The sequence below is a fragment of the Callorhinus ursinus genome, unplaced genomic scaffold (assembly GCF_003265705.2).
Source record: "Callorhinus ursinus isolate GAN/ISIS: 27379988/994484 unplaced genomic scaffold, GSC_fseal_2.0 scaffold16, whole genome shotgun sequence".
NCBI classification, from domain to species: Eukaryota; Metazoa; Chordata; class Mammalia; order Carnivora; family Otariidae; genus Callorhinus; species Callorhinus ursinus.
The window spans coordinates 30808393-30826418 of record NW_027397078.1 but is presented as its reverse complement, the minus strand read 5'-3'; the positions used below and the strand labels follow the sequence as shown (position 1 = coordinate 30826418).

Below are 18026 nucleotides of genomic sequence, written 5' to 3'. Positions count from 1 at the left end.
GGTTCTTGTTCTGTGTCAGAAATTTGCACAGCGTGTAATCTGAGGTGGATCCAGCTGAGAGTTACAGGTTGGGAGTTTAGATTAAAAAAGAGGAGTGGGATCTTTCTATTTTTTCTTTATTTTGAGCAAGGCTTGGCAACTTGGACTGTTTGAAGGAGCAATTATATAAAATATCTCCTGCTAATTGAGTATTTGGGGATAAAGCACCACCTTATTTTCTTCAGTTTGTGTTAAAATATTTCTATCCACAATTTAGAGCTTTTCCATGGAGAATTTAATTTAGATTTAGAACATCTTGAACCTTGAGAAACAAAACTTAGAAAATTAACCTCTTTTTTGAATTGAGACATTTCAGTCTTACAAGGGTCCATACATAAGTTCCAAAGGCTTATAATAATTACTTTGTCTTCCTTATGGCTTGAATATTTCGGAAATTTCTTGGCATGTCTCTTGGAGGGTTAGTGTACAAAGAGCAAGAAAATTGACCTATGGGCTTACCTCATTTATGTGTGTATGTTCCACGTTTGCTACAAAGCAGTGATCCTAGTGGTCTATGGGACCAAAGGACACTTTCCAAGGTAAATAAAGCAGTTTACTAATGTCAGATTTGAGTGTTGGTCTCAAAGTACCAATATGGAGGTTTAATAGCAATTTCATTTACCTTTAGTTGAGAGCTTTTCAGTTCTATGTATTACTTACGGCAAAGGAATAACTGAAGGTTAACTTGATATTAAATAACACTGAAATAGTTAAATTGCGTGTCAAGGATTATAATTTTTTAGGGATTATTCTGCAACACAACTATATTGATGCTGGAACCACATTGATGATGTTGGTGTTTTTTCCCATGTACAGGTGAGCCTGTATCTGAAGATGTGTAACTTACGTATTCAGAGTAAGGGATGTATTATACAACTCAGTTACTTTTTGTGAGGGTTGGTTCATTCACTTGATTGAGAATTTTTTTGACTGCATCCTGGATGCCTATCCTTGTGCTGGGAGGTGAATGGAAGTTACCCCTTGCCTTTGGAGAGAAGACAATTTAATGGGAGGCAGAGATAAACAGATAATTATAGTATGTGATAAGTGCTGAAGTAGACATGAAAAAGCTTGAATGTGGAGAATGTCAAACATACATGTAAGTACAGACAGAGTAGGAGAATGAATCCCCATGAATGCCATCCCACAACTTAAACAGTTCTCAACTCAGGAGCATGCTTGTTGTACCCATATGCTCTGCTCTACTTACTCCCCTCCCCCCTTTTATTTGGAAACAAGTCCAAGACAGTATATCATGTGGTGGGCATTTATATATATTTGAAGAGTCAGAGAATACACAGGGAAAATAAACTATACCTGGGGACTTGGGAAGGAAGGAGCTACAGAGAAGTAGCATTCAAGAACGGAGGGAGAAAGTTCCAGTTTCGGGTAAAAGGGATGGAACCCAGCAATTACTGAATATCCCTAAGCATTGTATTAGGTTCATTTAGTACACTAGTTCATTTTTTCCGTCACAATAGTCCTATGAGGGAGGCACTATCTCTGTTTTACAAATGAGGAAATTAGGTTTCAGGCAGATTCAAATAAATTTGTCCTAAGTTATAAAACTAATTAGTTTTGCGTGTTGCAAACCAGCTTTGACTTTAAGGCTATTTAGTTTGCCATCTTCTGCACCATGTGCATAGATACAGAGAAGTGAAAGTACAAGATGTGTCGGTGAAAGTGGGAGAAGTGGAATGCAGCTACAGAATTGTGTGTGTGTGTGTGTGTGTGTGTGTGTGTGTGTGTGTGTGTGTGTGTGTGTGTGTATTCGTGTGTCGGTGTTTCATCCATGTTCAGAGATGAAACTGGAGAAGCTGTTCCGGGCCAGGTTGTGAAGGGACTTTAATGCCAAACTAAGGAGATAGAATATTGTCCTGAGGATGGTGTTCCAGGATGAGATGTCTTAAAGTGTAACAGTATTGTCAGCTTTCAAAAGGAAGAATATGCAGACACTGTGGAAGACAAACTGGAATTGCAAGATGAGCTGAGGTGAGTATGGGTCAGAAAAATTATTTATTCAACCAGTATTTATTAAGTATAGACAATATGGCAGAGAATGAACAGATGAACAACAAACACATCTCCCTATTTCATGGAGATTAGTAGAGAATTAGTCACATGCAAATGGCCCATGGTAATGTTGTGATTTATAATAAGAAAAATGTATTTGGTCTTCAACCCAGTTCCTAAAGCACAGAGCCCCTAAAACCCTTGGAATTTCCTGGGTTCGGAGCAGTAAATGTGTCTTTTTTTTATGTTAATAAGGTGACTTAGGATAAGCCTTCAGCTAACCAGGATGGGGGCTGTTTGCCAAGGGAACCAACCTTGTGATCTGAGGTTTGGAACTTTGGATACCCGTCCTGCACAAACCTCCAGGCAGGGAGGGGGCTGGAGGTTGAATCAATCACCAATGATCAGTGATTTAATTAAATCATGCTTATGTAATGAAGCATCCATAAAACCCCAAAAGGACAGATTTCAGAGAGCTTCTGGGTTGGTGAGCACCAGGTATTTGGGGAGAGTGGAGTGGTGCTCCAAGAGGCTATAGAAACTCTTTACACTCCCCCATACCTTGCCCTATTCATTTCTTTCCTTTGGCTGTATCTGGGTTATATCCTTTTTATAATAAACTGTTAATCTACTGAGTAAAATGTTTCTTTGAATTCTGTGAGCTGTTGTAGCCAATTAACCAAACCTGAGGAGGGGGTCATGGGAACGTCTGATTTATAGCCAATTGATAACAACCTGGGCTTGTGACTGTTGTCTGAAGTGGGGGGGGTGCCCAAGGGGGCAATCTTGGAGGACTGAGCCCTTAATCTGTGGAATCTGATGCTGTCTCTAGGTAATCCTGTCAGAGTTGAATTGACCTGTAGGATACCCAGGTGTTGTCTGGAGAATTACTTGGTGCTGTGTGGGATACTCCCCCCCTTCACGTTTGGGATTGGTCTCAGGACCATAATACCTATGATCCTCTGAAAAGGTGATAAACTTCCTAGTTCTCAGAAAAATGCAAATTAAAACTACAATGAGATATTATACCACACTCCCATTAGAATGCTGAAAATGAAAAAGCCTAAAAATACCAAGTGTTGGCAAGGATGTAAAGCAGATTGAAGTCCCAAACTCCGTTGGTGGCAGTGTGGCCGTATCTACTAACACTAAACATACACATATCTGGTAAGCCAGCAATTACCACTCTTAGATAAAAACCTAAAGAGAAATGTATTTCAGGCCAATGTATTCCGCTCTACATGTCTTGACAGGACATGAGCAAGAATATTAGAGCAGCACGATTCAGAATAGACCCGAAGTGGAAACCATCCAAATGTCCAGTGGCAGAAGGATAGATAATTTGTGATATATCCACACAAATATTTGAATAACAACTAAAATGATTGAACCGTAATTTCACTCAGCAACTTGGAAGAATGTTACAAATAACATTGAAGAAGCCAGACATGTGGGTACATACTCTTTTGACTATATAAAGTTCAGAAAAAGGCAAGACTAATCTATGGTATTAGAAGTTAGGAAAATGGCATATGGGTAGCGATTGAAAGGAGCGGCACAGGGCGGCTTCTAGAAGACTTGTAATGTTTTATTTCTTGATTCTGGCTGCTTGTTATGTAGTTGTGTTCTGTTTGTGAAAACTTTTCTCCCCATACACTATACACTTAGGATTTGTATGCTTTTCTGTATCTATATTATGTTTTTCCATAAGAATATTATATTTCTTCTTGAAACAAATTCTGATAATTAGTATTGATGTCTACTTGTTCACTTGAGGAAAACTCACTATTATCTGAAAGTCACACTCAGGGGTTTTTCATCTCTCTCAGTATTAGTGCCTGCATATTTTGTTGTGAGAACACCACCAACTATGGAATAAAGTTAGAAAAAAGTTAAAGAAATCTGTCCCTGTATGGTTAAGTGTGTGAATTCTATTTAGAAAATCTGTCACGGTTGCCAGGTGGATCTTAGGAAGGGTTAAGGCTGTGACAGGGGAGAAGATAGCCTTGATGTGGGACATGGGTCAGTGGTAGGATCAATTGGATATGGTTGCCATTGAAGATAAGTTTCTGATTTAGGATATGGAATAGTTGACATCAACAAGATTAATTAGCAGGTGCCAGGATATGTGGGAAGGGGCTTATTTATTTTATTGTCTGAGATGGCATTGGGTATCTGTGTTAGGGTTTTGGAAAAGCGTATGAAGCATCTGAGATGTTACGTTTGGAGAGAGTGATTTGGTGATCATTTGGATGGTGAGGCCTGGAGAGGGAATGAAATCACTGAAGGAGCAGTAATTCTCAGCCTTGGCTGCACATTAGAATTACGTTGAGAGCTTTGCAAAAATACCCATGCCTGGGCTGCACAATTTACCAGCTTAAAGCAGAATCTTTGGGGGGTAGGGCATAGGTAACTGTATTTTTCAGAAGCTCCTCAGGTTATTCTAATATGCAGCTAGACTGGGAAAAAAATAAGACAAGTCGATCAATAAATCAGACAGCAGTGCATTTATTGAATGGGCACTATTTTCAGCACTGCTAATTAGCTCTCAGGAGGTAATTACTGTTATCTCTCTTTATACTTATAGGGAGACTGAGGCACAAGAGTTAAGTAGTTTGCCTTAGGTTATGCAAACAGCTAATTAGTGCCCAGGCCAGGATTCACAACCAAGTCATTTACTCCAAGGGCTGTTCTCTACCATAACATCCTATTGCTTCTCCAGTCAATGAATCTGGGGAGGATTGAGACTTTTGGAACAGCAGCCTGAGAAACTCAGCAGACCCTCTCCAATGAAACAACCTTTTAAATGGTAACAAAAAAATATAAAAAATAATTAAAGTCATTGGAAATTGACCTGAGGACGTACAGCAAATGGAGAAACATTCAAGAAAATCCCCTAAATCTTGGTAAGAGCAATGAGTCTGCAGTATTTGAACCATGACCTGCTCCCCACCTGTCCTCCACCAGTTCCATATGAGGAGAGCTCCATTCCTGGTAGATCCAGCCAAGAAGACAGGACTCACCCCCTCCCCCCAACCCCAGCTTGTAGTCTAGGGCTAGGAGAGTTAGAGCACCTGCTCTGAGAAATACTAGAAGTATTAGAAGGAAGGAAGGAAGGTGGGGGGGGGGAAGGGAGGGAGGGAAAGTGAGAGAGAGAGAGGGGGGAGAAGGAGAGAAAGACAAACACTAATGTATACATTGAAGAAGCCCAGCCCTGTCCTGTCCCCTCCTGTGGCTGCCAGGCTGTTCGTCTCACTGTGACTGCAGGCTGGGGATGCCTGCAACCACAGAGATGCCTGCAGTTGGGGTGGGGGCTTGGGTGTAAGGCCATTTAAATACCACAGAGCTCAGTGTTCTTCCTGAGATGCACAGTTTTTCTTGAACAAACGCTCCCTGGATTGCTGCGAGCCTTTGGTTCATTTCCAGAGTTCTGTCCATTTGCATAGTTTTCTCATTGCTTTGATAGAGGAGAGAATTTTTGGAGGCCTTTATTCCCCCCATTTTTTGCTGACATCCTAGTTGAATTTTTATAGGAATTTTCTTAAGATTAATTAGTGGCTTTTTATAGTTTGGAAATCTAAAAGCCCATCCATAAGGACCAACTAAAAAAAAGAAACCACGGTGTATCTTTATAGCAGAGTATTATGTAGTTGTTAAAAGAAAGATGTATTTTTAACTGTGGTGGTAGAGAGGATTTTTCTTCAAGGGATAATGCTAAATGAAAACAAGTTGCAAAACAGTATATGGTATTCTGTTTGTATAAAGTATTGAGTAAACAAGAGGAAAAACACAGGTGTGTGCTATATTATATATATATATATATATATGCATAGAACATTTCTAAAAGAATATAATGTTTTCCTCTGGGCCATAGGAAGTGGAGGGTGCTTTTTAGATCTTCACCCCATTTACTATTATTTGAACTTTTGAGTATTATTTTGAAATAACTTTAAAAAGTCATTGAATATTTGTTAGTTTTAAACTACCAATAGGATATGTGTTAATTTAAGGTCTGCAAATTAAAGATTGCAAGATCTTAAAGACATTTGTGTTCATAGGACCTCCCCCCCGACCCTTTTGCTTCTCTGAAGTGAGCACTTGTGATGTAGTTTCAATGCTTGGGAAATCCTGTTGCCTGAAAACTTTAAAAATAATTAATTCATTTTTAGTTTTGATCAGCTGGGATAACCCACAAGTAGTGGTAATGACTAACCTGTTCTCTTTTCACCCCAATGATCTTCTAGACTTTGTACATTAGTATCCACCCCCTGAACAAGTCACTGTCTTTTGTAAGAACAGTAACAGCCATCTTTGTCACCTTTATTTTTGTCTTTGAAAGAGGAGGAATAATCACTCAGTCCTGAAACATCATGAGTAGGTAGAATTTAATTATCTGAATTGAAAATCTTCCTATAAACTGGAGGAAAAAACCCCTAACCAGTGTGTACACATAGGTTCTCCAGGGAGTTTTTGGTTCGCTACACTGTGAAATCCTTGAGATTTCATAATATATCTTGTCTCATTTTCCTGTTATGAAATGGGTTTTTCAGCCTGGTTTTTCTTGTCTGTTTTCAGATCACAGAACTGTGTGGTGCAAAGCGGGTTGGTTATTTTGGTCCAACACAGTTTTACATTGCCTTAAAACTGATTGCTGCAGCACAGTCTGGCCTTCCTGTACGGATAGAGAGTCTTAAATGTGGTAAGTATCTCCCATTTATACACTTGATTGTCCATGACGGGTGTCTTGTTTATGAGAACCATTTTTAGTGGGCTTAAGGCCTGTTATAAGCATTTGTGGAATTTCTCCTTGCTTCTTCCAACTGTTGTAAAATAAAGTAAGAAAACTTAGCAGGTATCTTACTTTTTCTTTTTGAAATGGGAAAAATATTCAGAGTGACCTGAGTGACCTCATGCCTTTAACGGACTTGATGTTAAAATAGTTTTTGTTCTTTAGCAGAAGGAGATCAGGACAGGAATTCTAGAGCTTGTGGCAAAATAATAATAACATTTAGTTTTATTTTCCTCTTGAAGAATATATAATGCCATTTGAAGTTCTGTTAGGAACAAGGGGACAAGTACGTGGGAGAGTTAGAGTGGAACTGCCCCTATTTCTTCTCCTGCCCCTGCAAGTCATATCATGCGTGATCGTCCTTTAATCCTCCAATTCCTGAAGCACTCTTCTAATGATTAGTAAGTCCTATGGAGCTACCAGACTTTTGGCGGAATGAATTTAGCTTCTCAAAGTTTTGATTTAACGTTTTCTTATCTTGCCATCCCTGCCCCCAACCCAGTGAATGTTTGAACACTTTCCACAACTTAAACAAAAAGCAAAGTCCCAGAGCATCATTTATACTGCCTCAGTATTGGGTTTACAAATCTCTATGAAGAAGGTGATTATTCCAGGGCTGTGCTGAAGTCCTCTGTTCATTTACTCTGATCTGAGTTACTTTCATAAGTTCACACAGCCATGCAGAAACTTTTTCCTTTTCCTCATTTTGAGATAAAAAACACTCAACTGTCCACGCCTGTCCTCTGAAGTCCTTGATAAACCTCAAAATGGGTTCAGGAACCTTTTAGGACAACTCTTAAATAGCTGACAAGATTCTGATAGCTTGACTATGGGAAATAAAGTCCTTTTGCACTAACCATCAGGGAGCCATAATCATCCCACTAATCTTTATTAAAGGCTTAGTGTCTACCAGATACCATCTCATTTAGTCCTCACGACATCCAACTAAATTAGGTGTTTGTGTTGGTTTGCATTGCCTACGATAAACTGTGAAACAAATCCCACTGAAATCCCAGCGCCTTAACAAAATACAGGGTCACTTCTTGCTTTGCAGTGGGTCGCGGTGACCCCCTAGGGCAGCTGCCCTCCATGTGGTGGCTTCATGATCCTGGCTACTTTATCTTGTGGCACCCCCCCTCCCCTGGCAAGCACCTGTTCCTATAATTGCTGCAACAGAGAAATAGTTTCTCACCCTAGCAGTTAAATACTTGGTCCTGGATATGACTCACATGACTCCTGCTCACAGTGCATTGGCCAGAACTTGTCACATGGATCCACTGAACTGCAGAGCAGACTGGGGGTGGTGTAATTCTCTCCTGTGCCTGCAAGGAGAGAACTGGCTCTGGATAAACACTGGAAGTCTCTCCTGTGGTACTGTTGTTATCCTTCTCTTACAGATGTGGAAATTGAAGTTTAGGGGACATTGAGTAATTTGCCTAAAGACATAAGGTTAGTAGAGTTTGGAGCCAGAAGCTCAGCCTTCACTTTCCTCGATCTTCATGCATAGTAGCCTCTTCTTGATTATTTGGTTTAATAAGGTGCTGATTATAATCTGGAATCATGGAATATATTCTGAATGGGAAAAAAATCTTACCCAAAAGGCATCCCTTGATATTACATAATTTGGTTCCTTAAAATAGTTTTTAATGGAGCATTATTTCAGTGGCAAGTTTGGTGTTTATCACTATAAGGCGGAGTAGTCTCTGCTGTAAGTCACTTGCTGTGATTAAAGTCACATCACATTGTAATTGGACTTGGGGTAGACACGGAAACTTTCCAGTTTTCATTCCATTGTAAATGATCATTAAGCTTTATTGTTGTATCTTCCAGCTTTATCTTCTGGAAAAGTTAAAGCTGCTTTGTCGTATTCAAGAATAAATTTTTAACACTTTTGTTGTTTATTTTAAGTTAGAATGGTCTTTTACCTGATTTGTGCCCACATCTACAGCCAAACTTCCTGGGAATGGAAAGTGGGGAGAAGGAGGGGGGAGTTGTCTAAATTATGACATTGTAAAGGAGTAACACTTTTTCACAAGTGTAAGGCCTTCTCAGTTGTATTTTATAAATCCTGATGCTGCCTTTTACCTTTGACAGTTTAAGTATACTCACAGTTAATTTTGAATTTTCTTCCTTCATTTAAAGATTTATTAAATAAAAGTTATTTGCAGTCAGCATATGTTAAGTAAGAATGAGGGCAACATTGGGCCACACTTTGAGCTGCCACTTAGAATTTTCCAATTTGTTGCTTGAAATCCATTAGTTTAATGTTTGATGACACAAACCTTGAAAGCCAAAGAGAATGCTCTGTGAGAACTTAATGTGAAAGGTTGTAGTAGCCTCATCACACTCATGGAGTTGTGAGTCTGTTCTTACTTCACGAATTAACGTGCGTCTGTGTGTATGTGTGTGTTAACCTCTAACCCCCAGCCTTGCCCATTTCAGCCAATGCCACCAGCATCTATAGTTGCTCAGTCCAGGAACCTAGAAGTCATCCTTGATTCCGCCCTTTTCCTTGCTCCACAGTGTAATCCATCAACATTCCTGGCAGTGCGGCTCCAGTCTCATTGCTTGCTCCCTCCATCTCTCTATACCTACTAGAGCCAGCCACCTTCAGCCACTCACTCGGATATCACAGTGGATTTGTCATTGACTTCTTGGCCTCCTCTCTGCTCTCCTTTAGTCTCTTTTCCCGTGCGGCACTAGGAGTGATCTTTCAAGGAGCAGGTCCTTGAAATCCTCCACCGGTTGGCTTGTTGTACATCAGACTAAAATCAGTCACTACACCGATCTTTAAGGCCCTAGGTAATCTAGTCTCTGCTTCTCCATCCTCATCGTAAACTTGCCCCCCACCTTGTGTTCGCAGTCTGTAGCCCGGCCTCACTGGCCTAGCCATTTCTGGTGCGGGAAAGACCGTGTTATCTTGAGGTTTTGGGTTCCCGGCATTCTGTTCCCCCCCCCTTTCCAATGGCTGGCTCTTCCACCTCGTCCTTCAGGATTTGTGGACTGTCCCCACCATCCTGTCTAAAGTGGGTTCTGTCAAGTTAATTAATGAAGGAACCAGCATAGAGTAAAGCTGGTTCAAGAAAGTGTAGGACAGTCAGAAGTATTTATAGTCATGGAAAGAAAGAATGCTGGAGTAAGATTGCTAAATTACATATAAAATTGATGAATGCCCTGTAGAGCAGTAAAACTGTAATTTGGTTATTATACTCTTTTGTAAGATGAAATTCACTTGCATTGCTATTAGACAAGATTAGTTAGCTAACAGTTTTCTACCAGTGAAGTTGTAAGATGCATAATGAAGAGTAAATAAATAGTAAGTCAAAACAAAAGTACAGATCCCTAGGGAGTTAGGTAATCCTTGGATGGGTTAATCCTGTTAGATAATGCTTCTGTGTGACAGTCCTCTCCCTACTTTCTCTCAGCATCTGTTCCTTTATAACCCTTTAATCAGTTTGTAAATACTCCTTTACAGGTTTGACTAATTTCTGTCTTCCTCACTAGTCTGCAAGCTTACCTGAAGGGAAGGGAGGAAGATCTGTGTTGTGGAGCACTGTGGACACTAAGGGTATGTTTGTTGAGTGAATGAAGAGAGATGAGTGCTTGTGCATGGGGACTGAGTCATAATTATCTGTTCACTTTTTAAGCTCAAATAGTTGGATTTCAGATTCATCCAGAACTCCTGAGGGATTTCTAAAGAAGTCTTCTTCTTTCTCAGGCCGTGGTTCCTGGCCTTGTTTGCACTTCAGAATCTGCTGGAGACCTTTAAATGCAAAGTAAAAAATAGACGTGCCGGGGCCACCTCCAGAAATTCTCATTTAATTAGCCTGTGGTACAGCCTGAACATGGGGATTTTTAATAGCTCCCCAGGTGATTGTTATGTGGAGCCAGGGTTGAGACTGAGTTCTAATGAAAGTTGACTGGAGCATTTTCGAGAGCTTCGCTTACACCATGAGTATATATTTGGTTATAGCAGGGCCTGAACTGGGGTGAGGCCAGAGGTACCCAGTGTACATAACTTTAAGGGGGAACTCATTCTCAGGGCTGTACAGGTGCTGATTCTGCATTTACAGAATCAGGGCCTGAGAGTAACCACCTTTTTAAATGTTGGCACTAGGTCTCTCTCTAGCTTCACCTTATTTGGCCAGTTAAAGAGATGGTGAAACCTTATGATGATTTTTTTTTAAGATTTTATTTATTTATTCATGAGAGACAGAGAGAGAGAGAAGCAGAGGGAGAAGCAGGCTCCCCGCTGAGCAGGGAGCCCGATGCGGGGCTCCATCCCAGGACCCTGGGATCATGACCTGAGCTGAAGGCAGACGCTTAACCATCTGAGCCACCCAGGTGCCCAAAACCTTACGATGATTTAAGAGAACAGAAGAAAGGGGTGAAATTGAGGACCAGTGAAGAATTCCTGATGAGGAAAGTGCATGGTGGACATTTGCCCTGGGAGCTGTTGTCCCTTCCTTTCTGAGGACTGGTCATAACAGGGTGTGAGGACTGAGGGAAGGGATAGGTAGGGTTTAGAATAGGTTTTGTGTCCTCTTGTGTCATGGGCTCCTTTGGCAGTCTGATACTCCTTCTTGGAATAATGTTTTATTTTATTTAATTAATTTATTTTTTAAAGATTTTATTTATTCATTTGACAGAGAGACAGCGAGAGAGGGAACACAAGCAGGGGGAATGGGAGAGGGAGAAGCAGACTCCCCACCGAGCAGGAGCCGAGCAGGGAGCCCGATGCGGGGCTGGATCCCAGGACCTGGGGCCATGACCTGAGCCGAAGGCAGACGCTTAACGACTGAGCCACCCAGGCGCCCCCGGGAATAATGTTTTAAATGTATACAAAGACATAGGAGTCTAAAGGAAACCAGTTACATTGAAATTAAAACTAAGATATTTAAAAAAAGTGTTATATGGCAATATACATACTTCTTCATTAGTGCATTGATATAAGAGACCTAACAGTGACCTAAATAACTACCATACTTTCAAAGTAGTGATGAGCATAAACAGTACTTCAAGATGTCTACAACAAGTGTAATGTGATATATAAATATCTGATTTCGGTGGGTGACAAAGTTACAGTTGCTGCTAATGATACTACAGCGCTTTGTTGCCTGCATTCGTAATTGAAGGAAATGCTAACTTGCAGTTAGGGTAGGGAGAATAAAGATGTAATTTTTTTCTTATCCAAGATGACTGACCCCATGATTTCTTTCCACAGCCCCTCTGGGAGTCTCTGAATGCTAATAGTACAATAACGTGGTTCACATAGCCTCTAGGGCTGTGTTCCCCAAACTGGTTATTGATCTAGTGGCAGTCTGGCACAGTCTGTAGTGAAAAGGAGAAAGAATTAGGACAAAAGAGGGAGTTATTTATAAAATGAAATGCATTCAATTCTAAGGTTTTTTTTTTTATTAAATGCCCTTTTATGAAATTGATGAGTAAATGTAATTTTTTTGCCATTACCCCTCGAAAAATTACAAGAGGGAGCCCCCGCAGGCAGGAGTGTTGTGGTCATGGTTCTGTCACCAAATTGCTGCATGACTAAGACAAGGCCCACCCTCCCCTTCCTGGGCTTAGTTCTTCACCTGTGAGATGTGGATATTCCAAGCAGGTTTTCTCTAGGCTATTTTCCAGCTCTGAAATGCCACAGTTTCATGCTGAGTGTTCAGACCTGCAAGAGAAAGAATATTTTAATTTTCAGGATGACAGTATAGCCTAATGGCTGAGTGCGGGCCCCCAGCAATAGGTTACCTGATTTTGAATTGTTTGCACCATCACTTTTTATTTGTGTGCCCTCAGACAAGTTTCCTAACCTTTTTGAGCTTTAAATGGCTCACCTGGAGAAGGGGTATACCAATAGTACCTGTCTTACAGGGTTGTTGTGAGCATAAAATCAGGTAATGTCAAAAATTTGGAGAAGCATCTAAACTGTGCCATCTAATATAGTACTTACTAGGCACATCTGGTTAGTGTTGATGGAGGAATCGAATTTTTAATTTAATGTAAATTATTTAAAATTTAAATAAAAATACTCAAGCAGTGTAAAATATTTTTCCATTAAATGCACCTTTATTGTTTTAGTAAGGCTACGTTTTACTTGAACCATTGCATTGTTTAAGACTGGGATCAGCAAACTCTTCCTGTAAAGGGCTAGGTGGTGGATATTTTAGGCTTTGTGGAACCATATGGCCTTTGCTGCAACTACCTAACTCTGCCCTTGAACTATGAAAGCGGATATGGACGATATGTAAACAAAGGAGAGTGGCCGTGTTCCAAAAAATCTTTATTTATGGATACTGAAATTTGACTGTCATACAATTTTCACATCACAACTATTTTTCTTTTGATGTTTTTCAGACATTCAAAAATATAATACCCATTCTTAACTCACAGGGTATACAGAAATAGGCAGTGGGTTGGACTTTAGTTCATAGGTTTATGCCCAAAATAAATTAATTCATGTCCATAAAAAACTATTTATTAGAATGTTTGTAACAGCTATATTCATAATGGCCCTACACTGGAAACAGCCCAGATGTTTATCATAGGAGAATGGATTAAAAAAAAAATCTCAATGTATTCCTAAAAATGGATTATTCCATAGCAATGAAAAAGAATAAACTATGTCTACATACAGTACACTGGATGATTCTCACAGACAAAATGTGAGGGAAGCTAGTTTCAAGGATAAATACTGAGTGATTCCATTATGTGAAGTTCTATAATGGCAAAGGTAGTTTGGATTTAGATATTAGAACAGGGGTTGCCGAGTGGGACAAGGAGAGGGGATTAACTAGAAATGGATGTGAAGGAAAATTCTATAGGATGGAAATGTCCTATCTTAATTTGGGTATATGTTCTTATATATACATTTGTCAAAATTCTTTAGATGGTACACTTTTTATGTAAATTATCCCTCCATACAAAATACTCCTTACATAATTTTAAAAGAAATCAATTAGTTGTTAACATTTAACATTATAATATCTCTTAGTAAAATCCAGATTTCTGGCCACAGTGGTCCACATTCCCTCGTGTCAACCATCCACTGGAATTGTGCTGTTCTAATAGGGTAGCCAGTAGCCGTACTAGTGTGGCTACTGAGCACTTGAAATGTGGTACGTCTGAATCAAGGTGTGCAGTGCATGTAAAAACACCTGGGACTTTGAAAAGTCTGAAAAAAAGAATGTAAACTACTTCATTAACAATTTTTATCTCGATTATATCTTATAATGATCATATTGGGTTGAAATAATTATTAAAATTAATTTCACCTGTTTCCTTTTTTATTTGGAGAAGTTTTGAAAAATTGTGATAAAATATACATAACATAAAATTTACCATAAAATTTATCTTAACTGTTTTTTTTTTTTAAAGTAATCTCCACACCCAACGTGGGGCTTGAACTCATGACCTTGAGATCAAGAGTTGCATGTTCTACCTACTGAGCCAGCCAGGTGCCAGCCAGCCATTTTTTAATTGTACCATTTAGTACATTCATATTGTGCAACCATGTCCACCATGCATCTCCAGAACTCTTTTCATCTTAGATATATGAAACTCTGTAGTCATTAAACAGCTCTGCATTTCCCCTCACCCTAGTCACAGGCAACCACCATTCTACTTTTTGTCCCTATCCATTTGACTGTTGATCCTTCATATAAGTGAAATCATACAGTCTTTGTCTTTTTGTGACTTCTTCACTTAAAAAATATTGTAGTTACTACACAATTTACAATTATGTATGTGGCTCGCCTTCAATTTCTAGTGGACAGTATTGAAGGACAGTGAACAGCAGCTGCCATTTTAGATGGAACATGGGCTCTCTGCTCAGCCCCACCTCTCCCCATTGTCATTTACCATTTGTTGTTCCATTTCTGTTTTATGTTTACATTTTTTCTAATTGAGGAAATGGAAGTATTGCTTATATTCATGTCTCCATCAAATATGGAAAATGAAAGGATTTTTCCCTTACTTTTTAGAGGGTCAGATGTTTAGAAGCATAGTTTTCTTTGTGGAAGGGAAAAATAGTCATTTATATTTAATATACAAAGTGTTTCTGTGTTCAAAGACTACACAACCTAAGATAACATTATGAAACAAATTACTGCCTTGGATGGCTGTACTCGTTGTCTCCGTGGCCCCCATAAACCTTTAATTTGAACTCTATTTATTTCCTTGTGTTAACTTAGGAGAAAAGATTCTAACCAACTACTACAAATGGCTCTTCTCTTGTGATTACTTGACACAGATAGCAGATACTTTATTGATTATTTTTGAATAAAGTTTCACTATTAAATATGTTGTCCATATGACTACAAAAAAACATTTAGACTGAATATTTACAAACTAGAGTTTTACTTTTCACTTTTTGAAAGCTTGGAGCAGTTTATGGGAGATAGCACCTTCATGAAAGTTTTCAGTGATAGGATTATTATTATGTATGGTTACAATTCTGTTAAGTAAGAGTTGTTTAAAACCACATTAAGCAAAGAAAGTACAAGAGAAATTCAGCTATATTTTGTGTTTTGCTGTTTGGTGGCCATCTGGAGGAGAGAGAGGTTCTTTGCCAGGCGAATAGTTCTGGAGAAATGCCATCGCCAGGGAAGGAGGAGACTGTGTGATGTGATAGTGTCCTAAAGGATATCTGGGAGTCCTAGTATAATAATAGTTGATATTCATCTTCTCGTGTTTGTATTCTATTATTCCCAGAATTATGTGTTGAACACCCAGTAAAACACTGGTCAGGGAGTTTACAAATGTGAACATGTACTTCTCTTCTTCCTCAAGTAGTGTTTGGAAGTAGAGTCATCCTCTTATGGGTAATCAGGGTGCAAATTATTTTATGTGATCTTGTTCCATCTTTTTAGATACCTTTTGGAGACTGAACTGAAACAAATACCTTTCTGAGAAGATAACCGTAGGATGAGCTTATATTTGATTTATGAAAAATCTAGGTTTTCTTTTCTTCTGCCTTTTTTTCTTTTGAAGTCCATTCCTGCCTTGAGTACTGGAGAGCTGCTGAGGTTGGGAAATGTTACAATGATCAAAATTGGTGGCCATCCTCTCTTTAGAGGAGAGTCCTGGTTTAATTTTCCGGATTGCTTATTCTATTTATGTCTCTTGGGCCTTTGGCTGATTGATCATGCAGGGAGTCATCATATTGCCTACTTCTTTGAATCAAATGTGGACATAGCAACTAAAAATAAACATGATGTGGATATTAGAGAACCAGGGGCCTGCTTTGCCTGGGGAGCTGGGATACTTGGTTGTTGTTACTAAGATGTTTTCTGGCTTTAGCACAGCATCAATCAGTGGAAATGCAGCTGTGTTTGGAATAGAGCGCTGATGGAAGTGCAGAGGAACGGTGATGAGTATTATCCTGAACAATGGATACAGATGCAAATCATTATGCATAATCCATAATATTATCCCCATTTTTGGAGTTCTTTGTGTTGTGTGATTGTGTGTGATTTGCTGTGCTGAGAACTAAAAGTGTGCCAAAGCATCATTTCTGTTTCAGAATAGTTCTATCAGATATTTGAGAGATAAGTAAATATTCCATACTGTTGTGTTTCAGCTCTTTGTAGCATTGTGAGTGTGGCTAATGGTTTTGACAGTAGAATCTGGCTGAACATTGGGACTGATGGCTCTAACTTGATACCATTTTCCTTATTCTATTATGAAAAGACAGTTGGAGATCGAGTGTGGAAATTCCTTAAGGAATGATGTAGGGTGAAAACCTTGTTTTACCCAGTAAGTTTGCCCTAGGAATGAGGGGCCTGTCTGTAGGGCAGCAGCTCTGGGCACTGACAGCTCTGCCAGAGATGATGAGCTGTGCGATCTTGGGGGTGTTACTTAGCTCCTTTGTGTTTGTTTCCACATCTGTAAAAGAAGGCTAATGATAGTCTTACCTTATTGAATTGTTGTGAGGATTAAATGACTTAACATTTGCAGATCTTACTATAGTGTCTGGCATATAATATATGTTGTATAGGTTTTGCCTGCTTTATTTGCCACTTACTGTGTTTATACAGTATAACATCCTTCTTGCTGGTGCTGGACTAAAGGCTGAGGTGGGAGAGCAGTCCACAACCTGAATATCCTCTGCAATGATTTGACAGCATTTAAAAATGTGAAGCCGGAATGTCTTGGTAAAGCGGAAGCATTTTTCTCTCACGACATTATTATAGGAGTCTTCATTATGTCAAAATAAAAATTTAATCTATATTTAGTGCTCTGGAATTTTTCCTCAAAAGTGATTCATCTTTTGGCCATTGAGTTCCGCTTTTCACAGTTTTAAAATGAAGCCTTACTTGAGCTTCTCTGATTCTGGTCCTAAAGAACTGCCGCTGCCTCGCTTTATGATGTCAAAGACTGATGCTGATACACGATTCGGGAACCCGGCGGAACTGCATGGCGCTAAGGTTCAGATTCCATATTTAATCACAGAAAAAAATACCTTCAAAAGAATGGACGATGAGGATAAACAGGTAAACAGTCTGATAAGGCATGTCCTTTTGATTCTGACCATGAAACCTCATGTAGCAGTGCCTCATATCTGCTGTCAAGCTTCTAGCAAACCTCACCATCTGGGATTCAATTATAGACTTGGAAGTCAGCCAGTAAAGTTTCCTTGTAGCAAGAAAAAGCAGCTGACATATAGCCACCCCTGGGCCCTTTAGAGCCTACTTGAATGTGGAACTGTGTCCAAAGTAAGACTACTGATTTAACACATTTACTTGATTTCTCTAATCAGCATTTGCAAATGGGTTCTTTGAAATGTAACTTATAGGAGTTGTGTTTTTTTTTTTTTTTTAAGTAAATCCTACACCCAACGTGGGGCTTTAACTCAGGACTCCATGATCAAGAGTCACACGCTCAACTGATTGAGCCAGCCAGGCATCCCTAGGAGTTTTTAATAGACCCTCTCCTCACAAAAAGTTTGGAGAAAAGGTTTCAGTGGTTAAATATGTTTGGAGAATGCTGCTTCATATTCTTTTCTTGGGGGAAAGACTACATCCTCAGGCTTGGAGAGTTACAGTGCACATTAGCACATTCAAGGCCCTGAGAAGTCCTGCTGTAAAGAGACCTGGAGATTTGTGTTTACTAAACTTCTTTGCCCAGGGAATCTTTTCTTGCAGAGCATGTTTGGAATTCCATCTTGGGAAATGCTGCC

The 18026-nt window shown here is 39.5% G+C and overlaps 1 protein-coding gene across 4 annotated transcripts in view; it reads left to right on the top strand.

Moving 5' to 3' along the window:
- Positions 1-18026, top strand: part of REPS2 (RALBP1 associated Eps domain containing 2) — a 328460-nt gene that overhangs the window by 50498 nt on the left and 259936 nt on the right. For all 4 annotated transcript variants that reach the window (XM_073902042.1, XM_073902043.1, XM_025857570.2 and 1 more), the window contains exons 2-3: positions 6628-6751; positions 17192-17340. In XM_073902042.1, the coding sequence (XP_073758143.1) occupies positions 6628-6751; positions 17192-17340 (273 nt within the window). The remainder of the gene's footprint in view (positions 1-6627; positions 6752-17191; positions 17341-18026) is intronic.